Source organism: Molothrus aeneus, chromosome 1 (genome assembly GCF_037042795.1).
Source record: "Molothrus aeneus isolate 106 chromosome 1, BPBGC_Maene_1.0, whole genome shotgun sequence".
In the NCBI taxonomy this organism is placed as follows: Eukaryota; Metazoa; Chordata; class Aves; order Passeriformes; family Icteridae; genus Molothrus; species Molothrus aeneus.
The window spans coordinates 118,334,751-118,361,499 of NC_089646.1; the positions used below are offsets into that span (position 1 = coordinate 118,334,751).

A 26,749-nucleotide genomic window follows, 5' to 3' on the forward strand; every position below is an offset into this window, starting at 1 on the left:
GGCTCAGCTGCCGGCGCTCGCGGCGCGCTCGGCCGGTGCCGCCCGAATCTCGCGCGCAGCCTCCCCCCCGCGAGCCGCCGTTTGAATCTGCGCAGGCGGACTGACGCCCCATTGGCCGCCGCCGACCGCACGCGGCTCCGCGCGCCGGGCGGGAGGGGGCGGGGCCTCGCGCCGGCGGGCGGGCGATGTGACGGGGCCGGGGCGGGGGGAGCGGGGCGGCCCCGTCGCAACGCCCCGCCGCGAGCGCCCGCGAGCCGCCCCCGCGCCCGCGGCAACGGCGGCGGCTCCCGACGGCAAAAGAGTGATGAACGTAACGGCGGGGCCGCCTCCGCGCGGCAAAACCGAGCGTCTCCTTCGAGCCGGAATCGAACCAGCGACCTAAGGATTCCCGCGGGCCGCGCCTCTACAGTCCTCCGCTCTACCAGCTGAGCTATCGAAGGGAGCTGGCCACTGGCTCTGCTTTTTGGTGGAAATCCTTTCTTCTGGGTGCCGCTGGTGATGTTCGTCGTAACTGGAGGTGGAATTCCTTTCCCGAGAGCGGCTGGAGCACGGAGACGCGCTCGGGACGGACACATGGAACTCCGGGACGGAAACACGGAATTGCGAGCGGCCCAAACGCCCGGCGGCGGCTCCCGTGCCCCGGGCCCTGCTGCCCGCGGGTCGCTCAGCGCAGGGGGCGCGGCGTTCTCGGCTTCTCACGCTCCCGCGCCGCGGCGACCTGTCCCGGCGGACGAGGGCAGCGCTTCCCGCTTCCCTCCCTTGCCGAAAAACCCATGTCCTGTCGTTGCTTGCGTGCTTAAGGAGAGGGAAGCGGGGGTCTCATCCATCAGCCAGCCAGCGCTCTTACGGGCTCCTGCTCCAGCCTCGGCACGGGTCTGTTGGGAAGAGGCCGCCCCCAAATAGAATCAGGTTGGAAAAGACCTCTCAGATCATCGAGTCCAACGTACGACAACAACACCGTCAACTGCATCACGGCGCTGAGTGCCAAATCCAGTCCTTCCTTGAATGACCTCCACAGGCGGCGACTACACCACCTCCCTGAGCAGCGCATTCCAATGTTTAGTCACCCTTTCCATGAAGAAATTCCTAATGTCTAACCTAAACTTCCCCTGGCACAGCGTTAGACTGGGTTCTCTCATCCTGTCACTAGTTGCCTGGGAGAAGCTGAACCCCACCTGGCCACAGCTTCTTTTCTGGTAGAAACATGGCATCGCATCCTCGTGTGGCTATGCTGATGGACACGTGGGCTCCACACAGCTCCTAGGAGAACAAGGTGGGAGCACCTGCTTTAAAGACAGGTATTGGCAGCTGCACAGTCAAAAAACCCCAGAAAGGGTAGAGACAGCCTTTAAAGGTCCTCAGTCGTGGTGTTCACTTGACACTGGAGCACTCACATCCGTCACAGGGACAAAACATCACTTTTTATTAAATGCAATGTGATTTTTACTTTAGTGGTACAAACAAATCACCAAAACCAGCAGATGGTTTCTTATCCATCATCTTCTTTCCAAATATATATTTTTCAATAGTTTACTTAAGGAAATTTTCTAACCACCACCACAGAGGCAATGACCTCCTGAAGCTGTCACCATCATGAAGTAAAAGCTACATTCCAGCACAACCTCTCTGTGTTCTAGGTATTTCCCAACACAAGTATTTAGCTGGAACTATAGAACGATTGGGGTTGGAAGGGACCTTAAAGATCATCAAGTTCCAGCCCCCATGCAATGGGCAGGGACACCTTCCACTGGACGAAGTTGCTCAAAGCCCCATCCAACTTGGCCTGGAACACTTTCAAGGATGGGGCATCCACAACTTCGCCAGGCAACCTGTTCCAGTGCCTTACCACCCTTAGTTAAGGGTGATCATTTTTTCCAAATATCTAATCTAAACCTACTTACTGTCTTTCAGTTTGAATCCATTCCCCTTTGTCCTGTCACTACATGAGATGTTTCAGTTCTGCTTTAAATTGTAATGCTTTAAATTGTATTTAAAAAGAGGTGCTCCACTCCCTTAATCATCTTTGCAGCCCTCAGCTGGACATGCTGCAGAAGCTCCTTGTCTCTCTCATCCTGAGGAGCCCAGAACTGCACACATCACTCCAGATGTGGCCCCACCAATAGAGGAGCAGGATCAGCTCCCTCCACCTGCTGGCAATGCCCTTCCTAACGCACCCCAGGGAACCTTCTTGGGCGCCAGGGCACACAGCTGGCTCATGGGCAGTCTGTTGTCCTCCAGGATGGAATACACACAAGTTATCTGAATAAACTAAGCCATGCGTGGAGTCTGTACATCCCCACAGCACTGGGGCTGTTCCCAGTGCATCCCCAGAGCACTGTCAGTGTTCCCAGTACATCCTCACAGCACTGGGGCTGTTCCCAGTGCATCCCCAGAGCACTGTCAGTGTTCCCAGTACATCCCCACGGCACTGGGGCTGTTCCCGGTGCATCCCTACAGCACTGTGGGCTGTTCCCGGTGCATCCCCACAGCACTGGGGCCGTTCCTGGTTCATTCCCACAGCACCACCAATGTTCCCAGGGCATCCCCACAGCACCATGGATGCTCCCGGTGCCTGCGGGCGGGAACGCCGGGCTCGCAGCGCCCCCTGCGCGGGCACGTAGGAACTACAGGCGGCGGCGCAGCCCCCATGGCACGGGAGGGCAAAATCGCACCAAAATCGCACCAAAATCGCACCAAAATCGCACCGTTACAAGGGCGAACTAGTATCTTGCATCTTTCACAGAGAAAATTAAGTCCTTGAGGGTTTTATTTGTAGTCTTTGCTAATAGGTCTTCAGCACCAACCTACATTCCCTGTGATGCACTTTTAGTATCCAGAGATGACAACGCAGCAGGTTTCCCCACATCAAAGCTCTGACAGGAGTCTTTGAACTACAAAAGCTGTAATGAAAAAGTAATAAAAACCACCCTGAGACAGGATTTGTGTCATCAGCCTCATACAGTATGAAATGGCATCTTTTAGCACTCATTTATATTTAATTCACAGTGAAAGGAGCCTGAAATAAAAATATTATTGTCTAAATAGGTGCCTTGTATATTCCCATAGTAACACGTGTGTTCCTAATTTGCAGGAAATAGATCCTGAAAGTATTAGCTGAAGCAAAATGCTAAAATAATAAGCACTGATGGCCCTGTTGTTAAAAGGAATAATAGCCTAAAGATGTAGTTTGTTATGACATCCAGTAAACATTCTCCTTGGAGTACACCAGTAAGCACATACACGCCTCACTTCTTTTTTTTCTTTTTTTTTTTTTTTTATCCTGTTTCTGTCCTGTGTGACAAGGTCTAATGTTTGGGGTTTCTTTTGCTCCTACATGATTAAAAAAAAAAAAAAGTATGGAGATGCATTCCCCTCTCTCTATTTCTTCTTAGCTTCTAATAACTTGACAAAACTGACCCGGAGGTCTACTACTCTCTTCAGTGACCTTATAAGAATGTAGGCACAAACAGACACTGTCTCTGTAGCTGGATTTGGATTGTCCCCTCCCATTCCATCTGAGCTGCCATGGCCCACAAGCCACCAGACTCAGTTTCATAGGCTTCTGATAGGACACACCAGCCAGCAATATCTGAGTCCCATTGTGCAAGAACTGCTTTCTGCCTTGGTTTGCCCTGCCCAAGACTCCCTTGTGACAAAGGACAGCCCAGTTCCAGCCTGGACCCAAAGACCATGACCAGGTGCTGCTGGTTCAGGGTGTCAGGAGGAGGCAAATCATAGCTCATAGACCTTGAGTCACAGTGACATACTTCCAGTGGCATTTTTTGCCACTTTCCCCTTACCTTAGAACTGTTCTTTGAGTCTCCTGACAAATCAAAACCAAACACTTGAATCAGCTGTTGGCATTTGGATCTTGCTTGGGTTTTGTAGTGTTGCCCAATTGCTATGGCAGTGGGCAACACATTTCCATAGACAGGGACATTTGCTCTTACCCAGATAATTCAAAGGGCAAAGTGCCCTGGAAGAGTGATGGTCCTATCATTTGTTCCATTATTTATTCCTTCTTGTTTAGTTTCCTGCTGATCTACAGGAGGAAAACTTCTATTAGGCATTCATTATGACTTTATCTAACAGCAGATTGTTCCTGCTGGGCAACAGATCCCTCCCTGTGCAACACTGATGCTTCAAAAAATGTCACCAAGCTGCCATAGTATGAAGGTACCACACTACAAGGTTATATATAAAGTCTATATGTATACTACTATTTACTGCTCTGATTTGGTGAGAGTTCCATCTATTTCCTGACAAAGCCTTTAGTGAATAAAAAATAGCAGTCATGATCCCACTGCCTATTGCCAAGGAAATGATAGAAAAACTCTGAAGTCACATGCAGAAGTTTGTAATTCTTTGCTCTTATGCACTGGAATTTCATTGTGAATTCAGGCAGCCAATTTAACATTTCTCTGGACAATAAAGCAGTACATGGATGTTCCTTGGGAGGCTCAGGGCTTAACACCACTGACTTGAAGTTAAGAATAATCAGTCCGTCCCAAATGTTCTCTCTGTAGGTTTTTTGGAAACCTTACCACAGAGAAGCCAGAGTCTTTGTGAGGATGATTCTCAGCACAAATAATCAACAAGGCAGGCAACTGATTTCTTAGTATGAGAGAAGAATCTAGAAAAATTCCTACAAAGTGAACTCAAGAATCATTTTTTGAATTGTGGAAAACAGGAGGCTTATTTCCTCAGCAAACAGTTTCCCAACCAATTGCTGCTGGTCTCACAGAACTATGATCTATAAAGTAAAAGAAACACTTGACGATTGTAAAATAAAGAAAAAGCTCAGGGTAGGTGACTTCACAGGTCTTTTAGCAGGTACTTTCCTTTTAGTAGTTTTCAGTGCTTTATCACCAGCTGCTCCAATGACTGCAGTCTTCAGAGCTCAGCTCTGGCTGAAACACCAAATATGTCAATCAAACCACGTGTATCCATCAAGTCTTCAGCCCAGCTGCTTGACTTGGTCTCGATTCAATGTCACAGCACCAGCATTCAGCAGCCAAGGTGTTCTTCCTTGCATCATCCTAGTGGGGTTGAACTTCCTCCTCATGTTTGGAGAAATTCCCAATGAAGAGCACAAGGATGCACACCAGATACTCTTTGAAATTAAAATAGTTTTTCATATGACAGCACCTTATTGTCTGCATCTGTTCTATGTGTCGGTACTGAAGATTCCAGCTTGTCATCTGTACTCCAGTCATGTCACAGCCAGTTCAGGGGAGCTGCAGTTCAGAATAATTTCAATTTGCTATGTGCCTTCAGTCATACTTAGTCGTGTTTTATTCTTTTCTTTTTTTCCATCTGCTTGGTATCAAAGATTCTGAAGGACAATATTCTGTTCATGGCTGATCTGATTTTGTTGAAATTCTCCCTAAATGCTTCTTATAACATTCTCCTAAAATGCTAAGTCTTAAAGGATCAGCCCCTTCTCCCAGAAAAGTTAGAAAGTTCTGGGCACTTTGACTCAACCAATTTACAGAGCCTCTTGCAGAGGGGAAGAAATAGTGTTACCTTTGCTTAATTCAATTAGCCTGTGTTCAGACATTCTGAACACAGAAGAATTGCATGTACTTTGTGATTTCATGAATTTTACTTTACTGCATTGACAGTATTCATGCTAGAGTAGGGAGGGTGGAAACAAAAGGCTTAAAGGCTACCATATCACAAAAATACCAAAATAATCTAGTGTATCTGGATGGCCTCAGAATTTATTCTGGTGCATTAACCTTCCTGACAATCATGCACACAAAACATCTTGCATGTTTCCAAAGCAGCCTATATCAGCTTATCAAGGAGGCTGTACAACTATTGAAAGAATTCTGAGGTGGCCTTGAAATCAAGCCTTGGACTGAAAAAAACAACCACAGTTCCCAGGCTCAGAAGACCAGTAAAGCAGCTCCAGGGATATAGCCCTGCCAGAGACCAACACTAGGATCCTCTTCCACAGAGTGCAGGGAAATGGTGTCACTGCATAGCTCAGATGGATGCTGTCACTTTGAAACCAAGCCCTGAGCCTCACCTCATCTGCTGTGCAAAGTACAGTGGCAGCTAGATTGATTGACAGCATTCCTTTAAAGAGACAAGTTTCATTTGGCAATCACATCCTCTATAGTTTCATTGGCATGAGCATTCACTTAAATGAGGCACTGTACAGGCAAATATTAATTTTTAGGGGCTGAAAGTGGAACAGCCTTGAATCAATGAAAGAGAGAAAAACATTCTTAAGTTTACACCCAGACATTACCTATTATCTTGCTATCAACTCTCACAATAATTAGTAATGATACCACAGCAAGATTAGATTATAATATTTATCTCGGTTAACAACCTTTCTAATTTCTCAAATTCCACTTGTTTATGTTGGAAATTATGAAGAAATAATTTTACTAGTTCTGGTCAAGTATGCAAATGTCTTTAAAAAAGTATTTCACCAACATATTTACAACTTTGGAGATCAAGGGGGACATATGCAAGTCACCTGTTAATCAGGTACCAGCATTACCCCATGGTTTTAGAACCACATCCTAGCAAGTCATGACTAGAAATGCAAGAGAAGTCAACTTAATTCTCAGATATTCCTCAACTCCAGGAGTAAACAATTACTCTTAAAGAAAGGGACCAAAGCTATCAGAGCGAGACTGAGCCACTGACAGGCAGGCAGCAGTAACAGTGTCCTGGCAACTGCCTGAGCTAGATTCAGGCAAGCCTAGATTCAGCCTAAATTCAGTAGTATCCTGGTGATAGATGAAAAGCACTTGCTCGACTTTCTACCCAAAAATCAAAACTACTTGATAAAAAGAACAGTGTTTTGATTGCCAGCTTTCCAAACTAGCAACAAGACTCCCAACGCTAATTACAAAAATAGGAACCACACAGACAAATCTGCCAGGATCACAACCAGCACTCCCAGAGGTGCTGGCCCCTGCTGCTTGCACAACAATGGTTTGCCTCTTTGTCCAAGGCAGTGTTTTCCCATGCCCTGCAGAATTCCAGCAAGAGGAGAGAAGAGAGATCAGAGGGTGCTTACAGATCCAAAAGACTGCATACCTCCATACCTGGATCCACTTCTCCAGGCAGAACAGGTGTACATGAAAGGTCTTCAGTCACTGTAAGTGTATTTTCTGAGTTTGTGAAAAATGGGAGTTTATGAGAGTTTACAATTTAGAACCTCAGGGTTAGGGTTGGAAAGAAACAAAATGTCAAATAATAAAAGGTTATTTTCACAGTGGCAATAGATAACTGGGAATTTTTGGGCTGCTGAATTAATAGAGACCTGAGAGTCCAAAGTTACCATGCTAAGGAGAGAATGGGCCAGCTCAGCTGACCTCAAATGCAGGGAAGAAAATAAACCAAAAAAAATGTTGGTGAATGTGGCAGGGGAAAGAAGTGGTTACAGTTAGGAAAAACAGAGGGAACAAAGAAGTAAATCATGGCATTTAGTTTTTTCCATTGTACCATGCCTTGACTTTTCTTATTTTGAAAGCCAAAAGAAGCAGGTACTCTTGACCTTTATTTTCTGCATCCCTCTTTGCTGCCTGCAAAAATAATTGCTATTTCCAGCATCTGTCTTAGGAAGCCACGAAGAGCCTTATTCTAAGAAAGACACAGTGGAGAAAGAAGTAGTGTTCTTGTATGTGAAGTGATCAGATGTAGGATTTGGTATGCACTGAGCAATGCTTGGGCAGATTTGAGCATACAAATAGAAATAAGAGTTATGTCGTTCCCCCCACGTTTAAGTTAGGCTCTTGCCTTTTCTGTGTGTTTTGGCTTTTTTCTTACTGCCACAAAACCTCTTCATGGGCAATGTGTGTAAGGTCTCACCCCTTCTCTCCCATGGGGTTGAAATGTATATATTTGGCAGCTTCTGTTCCTGGGAGAAAAAAAGGTGGATCTCAGGGAAATCTCCAGATTGGGAGTGAGCCACTGCAGCCTCTAAAGTTTCACCATGGAGATGGAAGAACACAAAACATGGCTGCCTACCAAACAATGTTAATTTTTACAAACACTGATAAATCCCTGTGCATCTTCTTCCCTTCTGGATATGCAGGTAAGTACTCCCATCTCCCAGCAATCTCCCTCTGTTCCTTTCTGTGCCATATAAGGTTTCTGTGCTTGCAATAAGGTTTTCTTACACATCAGTCTAATTTGTGTGAAATTCAATCATTTGTTGCCTCTTACTGTCTCTAAGAGGCACAGTATAAATAGAGGACAATAAACTTGCAAAAATATCCATGGTAAAAAGGATATAGACTAAGAGTTCAAGAGGCAGATGAAAAGCAAACAGGAAAGGCAGTCCAGTGTCAGAAGACCTCTTGAGGATTTGCAGAGGCAGCACAAATGCATGTGGGAAAGAAGAATTTAAGATCAGGAGGTAGAGTCTGGAAAGTATTGCTCTACATTTACACAACAATGTGACAATCTAAAAGAAACTTAATTTTAAAGAAAATCTTATACACTGACTTGACAAAGTAGCCCATAAAATCAAGTTTTCTTATTCTGAAAGAAGTTGCTTGAAGTATGCCTTGTGGGTGTGTAAGAAGTGACTGTGCATTTCATACAGCCAGACTCCACAGACTGTTGGCTAATAAGAACCACAGTACCATTTAAACCTTCTTATAATTTCTAGTAACTTCCTTCCATCTGCCATTTTCTTTTAATTTTTCATTTATTGATACGAGTTTCCAAACAGCACAGACCCAGTCCAGACCTACAGGATCACTTTAGAAGTGAAATTAGATTTGCTACCAGCAAGACAAGCCACTAGAAGTATTATTTCCAGTGGAAAACAAAATTAGGCAGTCTTTTAAAAACAGAGGTGGATGAAGTCCAAACACAAGTCTGTGCAGCTATCTCATAATCAATGTTTTTCAGTAACAGAACAAAGAATAGCAGTCTTTTCTGAAACCTCTTAAAGTGCCTGCAAGTTACTGCAAGAGAGGTCATGCTTACACTGAAGCCTAATTCCTCTGTGTTAACAGATGTTCAGAATAACCCAGTATACATCAATTTAAGTAATTCAAATCCAAGTAATCCATTTCAAACCAGCTGCAGCAACAGGGTTTCTGCAATGTCAACTTGGCCATCAAGTCTACTGTGAATCTAAACACCTACTTTTCTTCATCCATTTCTGAGTAATAAATACTCAAAACTACACAAACCAGTAGAAGCCAACATATATCAAAGCCTCTACATCAAGCAAAGCAACATGATTTCAATTACCTTCTGCAGACAGTATAAGGTGTTTGAATTGACTTTGTAATACCAAAAGCACCGTCCATAACTTGCTACACATGCTGATGAATATCCAAGGTTCACTCTCACCCTGGCCCTAGGGATAAGATTGTATTTTGAGGAGTTTTATGGTGACAGGAAGATGGGGTTTTACAATGATGTTACAACAGATTTCCTGTGGACATGCATAAGAAAAAAATGAGACAGACAGACCAACCAACAAATAACCCAAACCAAACAACTCAAATCCAAAATAAAAATTTAGACAGATATTAAGACTGTACAATTAAATGCAGAAGTAAAATGAAAACACTTTGAAACCACACTTAACTTTGTTGCTTCATACATTCAGTACTGGTCTTGGCTAAAATGATAAGTACTGTATTAATAAAGATGAGCAAATTTCTAGCTTAGCATTAATCATTTAAGCTTTTGAAATACAAATCTTCTGAAGGATAATTTTCAATTCTTCATGACATGACATGCAATCAAAATTAACAGTGTATTTACACCCATCATTTTAAAGAAGGCTTTAATGCTAGCACACTTGGAATTAAGGCCTTTCAGTAAATACAGGAAGAAGTAACACAAAAGTTTTGCAGATGGGTTTTATGGCTTGTTTCTAGGCTCAGAAGTCTTGATTAAAGCCAATTTGTGAAACAAAGTACCACATGTAGCTGGTGGGAAAAGCATAGAGATAATTTAGATAGTTGTCAATATGTTCATTTTTGAGTATTGCCAAATTTTCAAAAGCGGATTTCTTCCAAATTGTACTTATTCATACTTGAATATTACATGCACACATTAAAATTTTGCTTTGAAATACACTTTGACCAATGTTTCAAATCACAGATTGCAAGGTATCTTAAATGCTGACTTGGTCAGCATTTTTTTACATCTTCTTCATGACAATTTTGAAAAAAAAAAAAGATTCAGGTCTTGAATTTTGGTCTCAAATATATCAAACATATGTGGTTTAGAAACCTCAAATTCAAAGGTCCTATGTGTTCAATGAAATACTTAGATTAGGCATGAGGTCAAAAAACTCAAGTTTTTTTTTAAAGAGCTTTTCTCTCAAAAAACTGTTTTGAAAAAGAACCATTACTAAAGCAAAATGGGTAACATCAGGTTTTACTTTTCTAAGAATTGTATCAGTTTTTCAACCTCTGTACTAGTATTCATGTATGGAAGTAAAATGCAATTTATATGCAAAATGCAGAAATTAATACATTTTCAACTGACTCATTTTGTAGGCAAATCAGCATTAATGAAACAAGCTAATGTGTGAAAGGCTAGATAAAAATACACATTATAAACCCAAAGCAGATGTTTCAACTTATAGTTTTAATATAGCAATCAAAGAAAATTCCAAATACTGTACAGTGAAGTGTAGTATAGTACACTATATACTGTTATAATACACTATTGTTACATTACTGATAAAAAAATCAAATATAATTAGTACAGCAATCACAAATAGAACAAACCAAACCTTGCTGGATAACAGCCAGTACTGTGAGATGGTATAGTTTCTATGCTAATTTATTTTTAATTCAACATGTAAAGCACTTACTTTTTAAAAAGATTTTTTTTCTAAATATATACACTATTTTAATTCCTATTTATACATTTTAAATAGCATTCCCTCCTAAAAGTGCACTCTTTCATTTCTTGGCAATAATCCTCATCAAATGTAAAATAACTCTGAAAATACCACTCTTGTTTCAACCTTTTATTGCTCAACCACAGGCATAAGGGCTCAGAGGGAATCCTGCATTCTAAAGATCTTAAGCAACTTCTTCATGAAGCTAAACTGATATCCACAAGCAAAACAAAGAAACCACTCTCTGTTGTGGCTTTTTTTAACAAAAGGATTAACTTCATATTCATATTATTATTATTTTACAAAAGCATGTAGATTCTGATATTTAAAAATAGGAGCCAAACAAATGTAGAGATAACAGTGGCATCTTCTTAAATCATTCATTTTCCATACAACTCAGATCGAGCATCACTCTCCCAACTGTAAACATACCAAGAATTTTGTTACCTGGCATTTTCAGCGCCTTGAAAAAGTAGCAACAACTCCACTAACCCTGTGACAATGACAACAGATTCTACTTTATGAAAGAGTGTAAATCAAGTATTTTGGCCCTGCAGGGTTGTTAGCACACAGCCCCGTGGCACTGTGCCTCTGTGACACTGCTAAAGCACTCTGGCAGAGGCAACATCTAGCTTGTATTTTGCAGCCAGCACAAGACTAGTAAACTACATGGAATTCACAAAGCCAACAATGCACACAGCTGTTTTGTGACTACAACAGGGAAGACATCCCAAATATATTTCTTTGATTTCATTTGAAAATCTGCTATTTATTTTCCCTTGCTGAAATGCAAACAATTCAGACAGAAACAGCACTATCAAAAAGTCAACTAAGCAGCCAGCCATTTGAAGTAGTAAAAGCCTTGGAAAACTGATCTGTTCTCCCGAGGTTTCCCATATGCTCATCAGCAATCTAGTTCATTCCCTTTTTTATTTTTGTACTAGGCCTGTATTTTTAGCAATCATCTTTTCTTTGGGTTATACATACTAAGCCATAGTAGCATTTAGGATTTTCTAATGATGTGTCTTCTTTGCCATGAGACACAGTGTAGAAGATCCTTGGCCTTCAGACAAGAAGGTAATCAAGGTGGGTACTCAAAACCACAACCTCTTTCCACAGGCAATTTGGTAGCAAGAATTTGGGTTGGTTGCCTTCACTTTTCAAGAAAAGGGCACCATTCTTGACATTTGAGAAGTCCTACTGACACATCTTCTCATCCACAATGAGCCAAGTCTTCCCTGCCCTTGTACCCCAGCAGTATTTTCCTGTCTCTAACAGGGAATTCTAACAAGCACACTGGTGCTCCTTGGACAGGCACACAGATTTGTCTCCACTTATATTTGCACCCACTGCCAGCAACCAAATGAAACATCTGTTCCAACTTACACTTCAGTGTTCTTTATTTCACTTCTCCTGCACAGTCACATCTCACTGGCACATAGATGAAGTTTAGCTTCACTTGAGAGTACCAAGAGCTATCTATCTTTCTCAAAACCACTGATATTAAATGCATGAAAAAGCTACGTGAGATAAGAACACTGCAAAGAAATATGCACAATCCTGCCTTCCAGAATTCACACCAGCAGATCTTGTGATTGACATTTTACCAGTCCTGTGAGACCATCTTCTTTTAGGAACTGGAGGGTTCTGGTCTACACGACTTGAGTGGGCCCGAGATGACACTAATGGTGAGTCAAACAGAGCTATTATCTGTTTCTATGCCATAAGAAGGAAAATGTCAAATTACTGCTGAAATGGGAAGTGTGTCAAAACTAAACCAAGCCTTCCTCTTTACACTGTAAAAGGCACACAAACTTCTGCAGTCTTCCCAGAAAGGCATGAAAGAAGTAAGCATTTTTTCTTGAAATAGGAATGATGGGCAATAAATATTTCAATTTATTTCAAACTTGAAATTCTGTCATATACACTGCTCACTCATTATTTTTCCAGCCAAGGAAGACTTTTTTCCCCTAAAGAAAAGGTCATAACTATCAAAGCATTGGCTACCTGGTCTAAAATGCAAGAAATCCAGGAGATTCCTCCCCCCCAGCCTCTCCCAATTGACATTCTTTCCCAGAACAAGTCACTGCTATACTTTTTCAACACTGTGACAAAGCACAAGCCTCTACTCAACATTTTCTATATAGATGTAGCCTTCAGCGAGCTAGACTGATTCATGGGAGACTAAATGTTTTCGAAGTCATGGCAGGCTTCCAGGTGCTGCATGTGCATCCTGTTTCTCACTGAATAAGCCCTGCCAGTTAATCAGTGCATCAGCAAGGTCAGTTCTGGCAAGCCAATTACTTCATACATTCCAAGTTTCCAAATTGCTAACTTACCGGATAGCAATTTGAGATCTTAACATTTTTCATTTGTGAAAATGTGGTATTTATATTTTACCTCTAAGTAGTGTATGAAATCATAAAATATTTGTACTATCTACATAAAAAGTTAACCAACAGAGTAATTTTAATTTACTTTGACAAAAGAGAAGGGCTATTCTTTAAGTGACTTGCTTCATTTCAGTTCTACATACAAAAATAAATCCTTCCCCATGGGACATTTTCTCATACTAATGCGTAGAACTGTTTAAGTGATTAGAAATGTAAAAAGTGAGGAGACTTTCCTGAATACAAACATATACAACACAAACCACATTTGTGAACTGGTAAAAACCTACATGTGCACAAACACAGACTTCAGTATTTAAATGCTCTTAATTCCTTTGAAGCTGTATTAACATCTTTTCATCCATTCAATGTTATTTTACCATGAGAAGAAGCAACAATAGTGCATTTAAATGACTATGAAGATAGGAAGCAAAGTGCAGTATCAGAAACACATTCCATCCTTAGGGAGCAAGCACAATGGCTGCTTCTTAAAAACTAGCACTACAGGTCTGATGAACACACTGCTTAAGTGGATACCAGCTCTATTATCACTGATGCAGGGAAATCTGCATCACAAACTGAAGTGAGGTTGAGAGAGGTGGGTAGTCTTTGTAGACACTGAAACAGCTTGTATCCCTTGCTCCCACAGAGTAAACAGTGAGCTTCTAAAAGCTCAATTATCACCAAACACTTTAGGATAATGCATGTTAGAGAGTCATTTCCTTCCAATAAATTGTTAATTTGCTCTTAAGAGGACTGCTGTTATTTCATTTTTGCTATTTCTAACCAATGCTAACAATCTAAGTCTTCTAAAAGAAATGGATTTGCCATTGAACATCTGCTCTTACTTGAAATTGCCAACTTGTCTCCCGTAATTGTCTCAAAAGTTGCACAACCACCTGACCAGTTTGGTATTTGGGAGGAAATGCTACCAAGAGAGCACCAAAATGGTTGTGTTGGCTCAGACAGCCATGCATAACCACACCACATTCAATGTACTTCATCATTTGCTATGTGGCCTTTTTTAGAACTTGCTTTCCATCTGACAATAGGAGAACTTAGACCTCAGTTTACTAAAGTTATACCTATTCCAAGATTTCTGAGAGGAGGGTATGAATGAAAAAGTTATTAAATTGGAGAAGTGCCAGCAAAGTGTAATTAAAAGTACTGTATATGCTGCATTATCAAATTGAGCAGAAGTTTAGTTTTAGTTACTTTTTGAAATGTATGTCTAATTTATGACAATAGGGTATTTTTTTATTGGAATTAAGTATCTGGGACAGAATTAACTTTGCCATGTTTCTAGTTTTGCCTGTTCTAGCCCTTCCAGTAACCTTAAGCTAGCATGGTAAGAACCTTGCATGGGCTTAAATTTTAAGACTTCTAAGAAATTAAAAGTTACAAAGAATTTTCAAGAACCCACGTGTACAGCAGATATTAATCTCAGTGCATTTCCTAATAACTAATTTACAGGTAACAGAGCCAGCCTGGGCAGCAGTATGGTAATATTGAAAGCTATTGCCAATCACATGCTTATCATGCACTGAATAAGATGATATAATCTTTGACATACATACAAGATTTAATAACTAATCACTTTGTGTGGCCCAGCCAATAAACATTACATTTGAACAGTAATTTCTTCTACCCTTATTAGATTTTAAGCTATCAAGAGTGATCCATTGGCTCAGTTGCATTAGTGATTCCTGCATCTTGACTATCCATCTCCTCAAGCTCCTCAACAGAATTTCCCTTTTGTGCTTTAGACCTTGCAGGGAATGCTGTTCCCACAGAATTCACCATGTTACCATCAGTTGATTCAGTATTCAAGTGTTCAGTACCACTTGGTGCAGAGAATGATTCGGGTAAGGCAGCCTGAAAGCTCCCAGTTTTAGCAGTTGAACTCACTGCCTCTACTTTTCTTTGAGATACATCAACTGATGCTGACTGCTCTGTATTCTGATCCCGCAAATGTCTATCCATTGAAGCCTGAATAGAAGAGACCATTTCCTGCAACTTTTTTCTCTGTGCCTCAATCAAAGTGGGGTCAAGCTGCCTGCTGTCTCTCATTGTCACAACTCCCGGTGCAATTCGAATAAGCTCACTGTTACCAGAAGCAGCTGTGAATACAGAAGGCTCAATTTTAGCAGAAGGACTGAAGTCCGTTTCTGTGCTATGCTTTCTTAAAAGTGGTGTTTCCCTGGCTCTTTGATCGTGTTGTTGACTACTAGATGCAGTTCCTAGGGAATGACCCTTTCCTTGAAATGCAGTTATGTTATGTAGTTGTTCAGATTTCTTTTTCACTACTCCACCACTACCCAGCTTCAGTATTCCATGTGAAGGACTTGCTTCCCTGCTTCTTGAAGCAGCTTCTGCCCGCACTTGACTTAAGGCCTCTTTAACCAGCTCTTCAACATCGGGACCGATCGGGAAGTGCCCAGCAGCATCCACACACAGCTCCAGTCTGTCTTCTGCTGCATTGTACACAAAGTTTTTACCAGGTAGATGTGGAAAAGTGCAGTGCTTGCCATCAGCCAAACCTATAAAGACAGGAAAAGTTATTCAAGGTGCTAACATATTTTAAGGCATGCTCTGAACACACAGTAATTACTTTATTTAAATTTACTGAATCAAGTATGTAAAATCAAACACTGAAAGCTACTACTGTGGGAGAAAAAACGTAGGCTTTTATGCCACACAATAACCACAGCATGCTGCAAAGATGCTGCTGCCTTCTGTGATGACTCTGATGAGGAGACAATACTGTACTATTACAAGATAAAATGACCACACTGCTACGACTTGCAGTTCTATGCTTGCAGTAATGTAAAACAAGCCAAACCCCATCACTACCACCACCCACACCCCCAAAATCACACAAAACCAAACCATCAACAATCAAAACCCGAAAACTGACAAGGAGAACATTTCAAAACACTATCTGGAGAAATACTATTTGAGACTACTTCCATACTAGTTAGAATTGAAGCAGGATTTCTGGTTGCCTAACTGCTGCTAAGCCTGAGGAATTTCAAATTTGCTATTTTGTCTTGTTCTCTGAGAGGAAGTGTTGCTAGATTAACAGAAGTGTTTCAAGCTTACTGTATTTAGTAGTCCCAGATATTATAACTATTAACCTTTACAAAATAAACATAAGGCATAATATTATTGCTCTGCTGTTTGTTTAATTGTCCCACTTGACCAGTCTGTTAAAATTGAGAGTTCACTAGATAATTTTATGTTCTGAAGTTTCTTTGTGCCAAAAATGGACAACATTCAGTTTTTACAGTTTATCATCATAAAACACAAAATAACTCTTTCAACTCTGTCCCATGCAGCCTTTGGTAAAAGCAGTAAGGTATCACTTCAGTGATGGTGGCTTTCTGTGAGTTAAAAGCTATCTGCAGATGAAAACTTGGCTGCAACCATTCTCTTCACTTTAGTTCCATCAGCTATGCATGGAGAGCTACAATGAAAACAACACAGTTTAAAAGGTGCCAGGAACAGGTAAATGGTTGGGATTTTTCCTCTCATTCTCAAAATTCTTGAAGAAAACCACCAGAAATTATTCAGAAGCAAAGCAACACAACAAGCAAATTCTATTTCTGTATTACCAAATACAATGCTTTCAAAATTAGTATTCTAGGCAACAGTGGAAAAGGTCATTCAATAATTTGATAAGTTATTAAACTGTTTTCATCCTAATGAACCTACTTATTAGTCTCATCCTCCACAGCTTCTGATTCATACATGCACAATTACAGAAGACCTACAAATAAGATTTTATTCTGAGAGCTTCAGGCATGTAGCTCCTTTCTTTACATATCCATGGGAACCAATAACCAAACAGCCAAAATGCAGAACAGAATTTAACCTCAAACACCTACCTGTCTAACTTCGCCTGAAGAACATATTTTAAGTACATAATTTAGCAGCTCAACTTTCATTTGCAAAACAGAGAACTGAAACAATTCCAATGATTGACCAAAACTGCCTCTGAAACTGCAATCCCAAAATCTCAAAGTAGGACCTTAAACAAGATCTATTAAATCAAGTTTCAATCAATTAACAGTACCTACACTTCACAGACAGCTTTTTTCCCAAGGTCCAGTATGATAAGTACATTATTACATTACCTAAAAGATTACAAATAGATAAGTAGCTTCTTAAAGTGGAAAGATAAGTCAGATTGTTGCATACTGAAATTGTAAAAGTGTACTAATGCTGAAATAGGAATTGTACCTACCAAGACAGTCTGTAATTGAAATTATTGCACTTCTCTGTATGCAGGCATTTTACACTATTATCTGCTACAGCCTTATTTCTCACACAGTAAGCTGGGAAAAAATGGCTTTTAAGTTAGATATTTTCTGTGAGCTGGGTTAAAATTCCTTGGATTCATTTCAGGATTTCAAATCTGGCTAGCCATTAACTGGTCAAAAATACCCTTTCCATCAGGCACTGTTTAAGCTGATTCACTTTCCACAAACAATGCAGCACTCGTTACTGCACAAGCATAGTAAAAGAAGGAAAACTAAAAGGAAACATATAACACACTTAGCATGCTAACTCTATTATAAGGCTAATAATTCAGTGAGAGTTAGTGAGCATTGAGTATATCACACATTTAAAATTTCCAGAAATAAGTAAGATAAAGTTAAGGTTGATAAAACTGCCTAAGAAAAAAATCAAATAGCAAGAAAGCAGTAAAGAGACCATTGTAATAGCTGAAATCACAACAGCTAAACTGTGAATGCAAAGATTTCATCAAGAAAATAAACTTGGGGAGAAAATAACTCCTTAGTACTTTCTTCTCTAAAGAAACAGTTGATATTTTTTGTGGGCAGTATTTTTAAAGCCATCTAAAAATCAAATGTACTCTATTTGCTTGGTTATTCTGCACAGAACCCAAGATGCAATATTCAGCAATTCAAGAAGGGAATGGATAGTTTTACTTTTGAACTATAATCTTAGGAATATGAAAAACAAATTTAAGCAACCATTTAAATTTAAAACTTGCAGTACCCTGTATAAAATATCTACTACGAAGCACAAGAAAGGTAAACTCCTTATCCAGTAAGCATCTTACAGTAAAGGAATAGGTGTCATGATTTGCTTGTTGTTTGATCTTTACAGGAGAAAAAGATTAAGAAAACAAAAAATCAGTTGATTTTTTTTTTTTGGTCATATTGTTACTAAGAAAAAAAGAAAAAGAGTTGTTTGTACAATTCAGGAAGTGAAAATTTCAGGAAGTAAGAGGTTTAAGTTCAGTGAAATAGGTTTAGGCAGATTCCCTAGTCTTAGGCTGTCTGAGGGAGCATTAGGACTTCTCCAATATTTAAGAATGAAAATTTACCATAGTAATAGAATAAAAAAATATATATTTATGCTTACAAGTGACTCAATACCAATTGACAGTTTTCAGGATTTGGAAACAGAGGAAGGAAGGAATAAAAACAAAACAAAAAAAAAATACCTGTTGTTTTCTTCATTATGCTGTAGAAGACTCCACCCTGCTGAAACAACTGAGGAAGGCCCTTTGCGTAAGACCAAACATCCTCTCCTGTAAAAATCAAACACAAACATTAAAATTAAACAGTTGTATTTTCATATTATAGACAATGGCTGAAAATGTTACTCCTTAAATCAAAAGTGGAGTCCTCACTATCTTCTATGCAATTAAGAATTTGAATTTTTATTGCAAATGCACAGAACATGAGCCTGGGACATTGAAAGACTTTTAGAAAAACATACCACTGTCTGCAGTCAAATATCCTACATGTTCCAGAACAAAGGTTCCCAAATTTGATTTGATCCAAGGTGCAGCTCCCTGTTCTTTGCCAAGCCCTAAACATGAGTCTCAATTCCCCTCCTACCTCTGCTTTCAACATTAAACTAGGAAATTACTAACACGCTTCCAAAATTCAAGCATATATCCTTGCTCATTAAAACTTGAATTCTATATCCCTACACCTTCTCAAAAATCAGAGCTCAATTTCACAGCTGCCACACAGTAGACTTAATGCTGCAGCTGAGACACAAACGTCCACCCAGGCAGCTGCATAGAAGCTGTGTCTGTACCTTGCTTTTCTTGAGAGTTAGAAACAAAATACCAACCATGAGGCCCTGGCAGTCCTGTATAACCAGCGTTTCTCAACAACGCCAAAAATGGCATTGAAATGTGACAACTTTAAATGCCATGGAGAGGAAAAAAACCCAACAACCTAGACTACATAAGGAAAGGAATATAAAAAACCGAAAAATTGGGTTACAGTGATGGACTATCAGTGACCTAACAGCACCTGCTCAATCATTTCAGATCTGCATTTTGCCTATACCCTTTTCCTTATTATGCTAACCACTTACCTGCTTGAGAGAAGTGACTTGTGCTGTAGCTGTCTAAGCAGTACAAACAGAAAGTTCTAATAAATTCTATTCTCCTGATGCAGAAACAATTACTGTGCATACACATTTTCAGAAAAAATTGTTTTTCCCACTTTCTATCAAATATACAAGGAACATATCGATACATTTTAGACAGAAATTGCCCCCTTCTGTAGGGATTGAAATCTCAATAACAACATCTCTCAAATTTCTATTAAGATTGCAAAATGTAAATCTTCAACTATAGTTAACTGGTTGTACTACTTGGATAGAGAAAGCTGGAATGTGTGAGGCTGTAAAATATGACCACCAATATGTCTTTGCTTGCTGTTATAGGGAAAATAAAATAAAACAGCACAGGAGGCACAGGACTCCCTGCTCGTCTGTTCCCCCACAACTGTCACCTCTCCACTGCAGGCATTACTCAAGCCCCCATTCACTGTACAAAAGTACAGTGCACATTCACCACAGTCTGACTTTGGATGTTTTAAAGACAGGAGACTGATATAATCTGATTAATTTTGAAAACATTCCTTCAAACCATATGTGCTCAGGTTCATTGCATTCATTTGCACATCAAGCTCACAAATTCAGCCTTTGCTTCCAAGACGAACATTGAAGTAATAAACCAACTGCTCTTCTTTCTTATTTCCCATGATCTACTGAAGGAAGTCTTCTGTCACCGCCACCTGTGTCCTTGCTCTCACTGGCAATTTGAAATGCACCTCCCTATACACAGTGCCTCCAGAGCAGTCTCCCTGATGGTTTAAACACTGCCCACAGGAATCAAAACAACCACTGCACTGAGAACTATCAGGATACAGCTACTGAGAACTATCAGAACACAGCTCTCACTCCACTGAAGCCTGAAGAGGCCATGACCAGCAGGACTCCATACTAAGGACTCCTTTACTGCTGCATTGAGCAATCCATTACTATTTGAAAGACCCCCTTTCATTACACAAGACAACCACTGGACTTAAAGCAGAAGTCCAGTCTTAGAATTACTGACATTTTCCTAGGAAAGATTCCCTATTTGCTGTGGGCATGATTTTTCAAGCCTTGCACAAAGGAAGCATCACTGTTTAGACAGCCTTTTATGCAATACTAACAAGTACTACATGCAGGAAAGCATAGAGAGCAGGGCTCACAATACAAAAGCATCAGCCACTGAAAGAAATACAAACTAATGACACTGTTTTGATAGACATCTCCCACTGGAAGGAAAAAAAGCCCAGAGTTACAACTGGACTTTCCCAGATCAGAGGAACTAGTGTGTGTGACGCAACTGAACTACATTTGAGGTTTGCACATTTGTGTTGCTAGCTGAGTTTTACCATTTGTTTTGGATTTGTTTGCCATGGTAGCAAGATGTTTATAGGTCACAAGTTAATTTGGATGAACATTTAGTTAGATTAAAAACTCCCTCAAGATACTACCTTTATCAAAGAGATTATACTGTTCCTACTCCAGCACACACTTCCTCAGCCAGACCCCAATCCCAGAACATTAAGGTATGGGAACAAATCAAGACTGTCCTACTCACAAATAGGCCTTGTTCACTGATATAAGTTAGCCTGCAGCTGCTGCAAGCCCAGGACTGTCACTTCAGAGAACAGAGAGAACACACAACGTGCAACACAAATAAAAAACTCAATTGATAAACATATGTTATAGGGAAGTTCAGCTGGCTTCAAAGCAAGCTGTTTAATTCCATGAAAATTCTGGTATCACATAATACATTAAATTTAAATCTGGCTATTTTGATTCCTTGTGTATGGATGAATTCATCAGTGAAAAACAAACCAATCAAAATAAATTCATATCTGGCTTGCACATATTCAGAGTGCTTCTGCAGGGATGTAAGTAAATCTGATTTAAAATATAATGTTTGAAATATGTTAATGCAAAATTCCAATTCCTTTAGTAATTTCCCTACAGAATTCTGCATTTTGAGCTAAAAAAAAAAAAAGAAGAGAAAGCTTTAAAAAAATCATGTATAATATGTTAATTGGTCCAGAAATTACAGTATTTAATTTCCCAGGGCTTTTTTAAAAATTATATACAGAAAAACTTAAGAACATGATCTAAAATTCTAATAAGTAACTGAGACCAGAAAAGAAAAATTTTAGTAGCTGAAATAAGAAAAATTCTTAATTCTACAGGAGACTCTGTATGAAAGAAAATGTTTTAATCACACAGAATGCATAATTATGGATGTCTGAAGACACACTTCCGCTACAGGCACTGGGGAAAAGAAAAGTGTGCCCAGCCCAATGAGCTATAATCTATCACAACAGCATCTCCCCTCTACACATTCTAATCTCACTGTATTATAGGAATGTTTTTAGCAGAATCAAGTTACAAAGCTGGCTCTCAGATCTTTACAGCAGTTTTAGCAGTACAGAAATGCTGTTGAAAAAAACTAAGGCTTCTTGTCTCAAAAAGGCTGAATATGCCACCTTGAGGAATTGCCACCCTTAAGAAAGTGCAAGGACTTAAGAAGTTTGCTAATCTGTTGAAAAATCACAATTGTGAACAGTCTAGTGACTAGATTTCTCTCACAAGTATTTTAAAGGAAAATGAAGACCCAATGAGAAAAATGATGATATAATAACAGCATCTTATTCAGTAGTTGCATAAGGTTTTATAACTGGTTGGTTTATCACTTGCTGCTGCTTTTACTTCTATCAGTAATACACTATGGATGCAGCCAGAGAAGGGTGAGATAAATTCTATTCTAACTGATGCTCTTAAAGCAGAATCCAACACTAATGATGGCCAAGACAAAAAGCCTTTCTTGCATACAAGATCAGCTCACAGTTTATGGATAAGCACCTGTGAAATAATAACACACCTTAATGCTTAAGTCACCAAGATATTTTTAAAGCATGCCAAAGTTTTTTGAAGTCAGTAACTATACTTCCAGCAGTATTTCCTGCAAACAGGAAATAAGCTTCATCTTTTAAGCTTCATCTAAAAGTTAAGACAACTTTTAAACCTAACTTTTTCCTGCACTTTGGAACTGGGGTGTAAATGTCAGTGTGACGAGGGGAGTAGTGATTCAGCACACTATCTTGTAAAAGACACAGGAGTAAACAATCACACTTGGAAAAGAATCAAAGTTCTGCTTGATAAATTTCTGACATAGCACTCTGTGATTACGTAATTGTTTCGTTTCTGAAACATCACATGCTTTAGCCACACCAAATCCCTCCAGCAAAAGAGAAGGCTCCCACAAAAAAACTGTAAACATGACTATTCAACTGGTTCATAGAGCTGAATGTATGATAATTACAGTTCTACCTCCTGCCAGAAAGCAGCAAGGACTGTGAAACCTGATGAACAAAATACACAAACAGGGATCCAAGTCTCCCGAGTTCAAAAAGGAAAATAAAAAACACAGGCACCCGAGAAAAGTCCTTTTGTCTTGAATTATTCACAGTCAGATTTACATGACTGATAATTTATACGTATAGCTTTGCAACCTTATGTCCAACCTTTGGAATTCAGATCCATGTTTAGATTCTTTCAGTTTCTCCTCTGTTTATATTCTGAAATAGTACTTTTCTTAAATCTTTAAAAGGACCAGATCTTAATTTAAAACAAACAGATTACTTAAGGAGAAAATGCCAAGTTGATATGCTTAAACCAAGACAACTCCCTGTGGGGCCAAATGTCAGGATTTCCTCCTACTACAAAGGTGAAAATTTGTTCCTCAAACTTCCAATGAGCAGACACTCAGCATCCCCTTCTCACCCCTGCTCTGAATTTATTTCCTGAAACCTGAGGGAGATGTAGGAAAAAAAAGTCTTCCAATGTGTGCCTAATGAGAGGCAGGAAAAACAGAGAGACAGGACAGCAGAGGCAATGCAATCACCTCTAAACAGCAATTTTTGAAAGAGGACTTTGTAGCAAAAGAAGAACAAGTATCTCATATACCCCATATATACATTTCTAAAAGTCACTGACAGCATATTAAATGTTCTTCTAATAAAGGAATAAGGGATTTTTTTTCAGCTACAAGATTGAGCATGATTTAAGAAAAAGGGAAATGTGTATGTAACTACAGTTGGCAACATGTTATCTTCTACTTAAAAACACAATTTTGAAGAATAGCACAAAGTTATCCTTACCCATGAGCGTTGCCAGAAGGCAGAGTGAATACATCTCCTTGTCAACTTGCTCTTGCAGATCCTTCGACGAGATCTTACTGGTCACAGCAACATCTTCGTGTTTCACAGCATGGGCTGAGTGAGCTGAGGCAGCCTGCCTGCCTTCCTCCTTGCCCTTCAGAATTTCTATGGCAATCCTGTCACCGTGCTGCAAAGGAACAGGCTCGTTTTCCATGCCTTCTTTGGGAGGCAGAAGCTCTTTTGGAGGAAAGCCGTAGCGAATACATTGCAAATACGGGGGAATATTAAATTCTCTTGCTATGCTTTCCTGGAGCTCCAAGAAGGTGGTAGTGCACTTCAAGGTAAGCATTGACTGCCTCCCGTCATTGGTGGTTATCCGAATTTTCTTTTCCTTTGCAGATGTTGGAGAATACGGGGTTTTGGTTGGTGTAGCGGGTGCAGACGAGGGCCCCTCGCGAACAGCCCCGGGAGAAGCAGTCCTGGGCTGCCCTTTATGCTCTTGTTTCAATTTTTCACTTTTCCGTTTCTGCATTACAGAAGCCTGGTCCGCAATGTTCTGCTGAATAGTTCTTTCAGCCTTGCTCATATTCAACTCCTCCTTGTGCAAAGTTTTAGTCTTCTGTCCAGTCAAAATGATTTTGGTTGGAAGTTGCGACTCTAACTCTTGTCCTTGCTGTACATCATCAGCTCTTTGGGCGTGAGCACCATCGATATTTACAGGGGTATAATCATCAGGGTTCTTTTTGGCAGTTTGGTGCAGTATTGTGTTGACAACTTTCTGCACCAGAATCTCGCTACCAAATTCACCGGGGAAGTGCTTGGTAACAAGTTTCATGGCGACATCGTACACATTGCTGTTCAAAGAGGTGTCACTTTCATACTGGAACCAGTAGACAGTCTCTCTCACCACTCTTCCACCCCACTCTAGAGTTATAGGAAAAGCTTCAGGCAGATTGTCATATTCTTTACCTTCCCAGTAATGCTTGAATCCACAGCCACACTTGCCACCTGAAGACCTAGTATTAGTTCTGTCTCCATCAATATACAAAACAGACCCATCTTCTCTGACGCGACGCATTAAGTTACCGTGGCACCAGTTACAGACAGTCAAATTACTCAGACCATAGTCTGGTACCAGCACATCCTTCACAGGGTTGTAAGAACACACCAAACTGTTCAGGGGAAAACTGTAATTTTTGTCAGGCCTTAGCTGGCCGTGAGTGCTTTTTGCCAGGTTATACAGCTTCCCGCCAGGAGCCAGCCATTCTGGGGGAACGTGATGCTCTGAAAGAGCCCCACAGATGAGGCACCTGTGAAGGCGGTTGTCCATCACTGCTTTTTTGGCAGCTGCAGTGACCTCTTCAGGCTGGACCCCTATTACACCAGTCCTTCTGTAGAAATATTGATGCACATCAGCTACAAGACTGGGGTGGATACCGTGTTTACTCATGAAAACCTCCTCCATTGCAGCAACAAGCCTCATCAAGTACTTATCCTGCAAACTTCTGTCTCCTCCAATAATACAACCACCATCCTCCTCTAACATGATGTACTTTTTGATGAGGTCTTGAGGAACTCCCCAGGCTTTAGGAAGCAGCTTCCTAGGCAGCTTAGGTAAAGCAGCACCTTTTATTCCAACCAGAGGAATATAATGGTTACGTCCTGAGCTACTCCACGCAATACAGATCGGCTTGTTCAACATGCCATCTTTCCCCATGCATTTTTCCAGAGGTATCAGACCAGGGAGGAATGTTGCTGAATAATCTCCAGAGCTTCGCATTCCACTCAAGGAGTCTAACAGGATGATAGGCCGGTGAAGCACGTTGGCCAGACCAAAGATGTGAATATTCCTAAGGCCCATTGGCACACCTTCTGGAGGAACAAACAAAGGGTCACATTCATTGATAATATCCTCCCACTCTGCAGCATCAATAAAGTCATGGAAAAGTGCCTTGTAGTGGCTCAGATTCTCCTCAAAATGCTTCTTTAGATTCTCTCGGAGAGCATGCCAGAACAGCTCCCTGCCAACAAGCGCTCGTGAGACTGCATGGACAAGGCAGTGGCCATCTCCATCCACGTGGACAGGAATGAGGCACTCTTGACTGTTGTTGGCCTTCTTGATGTCCTCCAGGGTGTCGTGCAGGTAGATGAGGCTGCCGGAGCGATCCTTCCCGTAACCCATGGTTTCGACGTGCTCTGGCTCGATGAGGAAGGCGCGGTCGCCCAGGAGGGAGCAGTCAAAGATGTCTCCCTGGTTCATCTCCGTGAGGAGCTTGGCTTTGCCAGTCTGCTTGTCCATCCCATAGCGGGCCAGGATGGGGGCCAGGAGCTTGCAGTGGTAGTTGGAGAGGCCGTGGACTTTGACGAGCTCGGTGTTCCTGCGGGGCGGGCCGGCGCCGCTGACGCCCAGCAGCGCGTTCCGCAGCAGGTTGTGCAGCACCAGGTCGGGGTCCGTCACCTCCTCCACGGCCAGCAGCTGCCGCTGCTCGTGGCGCCGCCCGCAGTCCGTGCACTCGATGCTGCCGCTGCCCTGCGGCCCGTGCGCCGGGAAGAACAGCCGCGCCTGGCATTTGGGATCGGGGCAGGTGCCCGAGAAGATGCGCCGGTCTCGCTTCTTGGAGGCGGACGGAGGCGGCGGCTGCGGCTGCTGCTGAGGGGACGGCGGCGGCGGCTGCTGGGGCTGGGACATCGCTCCGCTCCTCTCCGCCCGGGCTTCACCAGCACCCGCTCTTCCGCCGCCCTCACAGGCGCATTCCCTGCGCGCCGGACAACGACCGCCGCCTCTCAGACGCCGCCGGTGCCGGTGCTGCCGGTGCTGCCCGTGCGGTACCGAGCGCCGCCCGCCGCCCCCCGCCCGACGCGGAAGCCGCCGCCGCTCTCGCCGCTCTCACCGCCCCTCGGCCGCCTCAGTGCCCGCAGCGCCGCGGCCTCGCGCACTTCCACGCCGGCGGCGCACGCGCGGCGCTGCAGGGGCGGATGGGAGCGATAGT

The 26,749-nt window shown here is 41.5% G+C and overlaps 1 protein-coding gene and 1 non-coding gene across 2 annotated transcripts; both read right to left on the reverse strand.

Moving 5' to 3' along the window:
- Window positions 1-350: 350 nt before the first annotated feature.
- Window positions 351-440, reverse strand: TRNAY-GUA (transfer RNA tyrosine (anticodon GUA)). The gene is given in 2 exon segments: window positions 351-386; window positions 404-440. It is a non-coding gene; the product is annotated as a tRNA-Tyr (tRNA).
- A 10,131-nt stretch (window positions 441-10,571) lies between these two features.
- Window positions 10,572-26,448, reverse strand: VCPIP1 (valosin containing protein interacting protein 1). The gene is made up of 3 exons (XM_066563622.1): window positions 23,760-26,448; window positions 18,716-18,802; window positions 10,572-15,779 (listed from the first exon to the last, which is right to left on the reverse strand). The coding sequence occupies exons 1-3, from the start codon at window positions 26,446-26,448 to the stop codon at window positions 14,908-14,910; spliced, it is 3,648 nt and encodes a 1,215-aa protein (XP_066419719.1). The 3' UTR covers window positions 10,572-14,907.
- Between the last annotated feature and the right edge of the window lie 301 nt (window positions 26,449-26,749).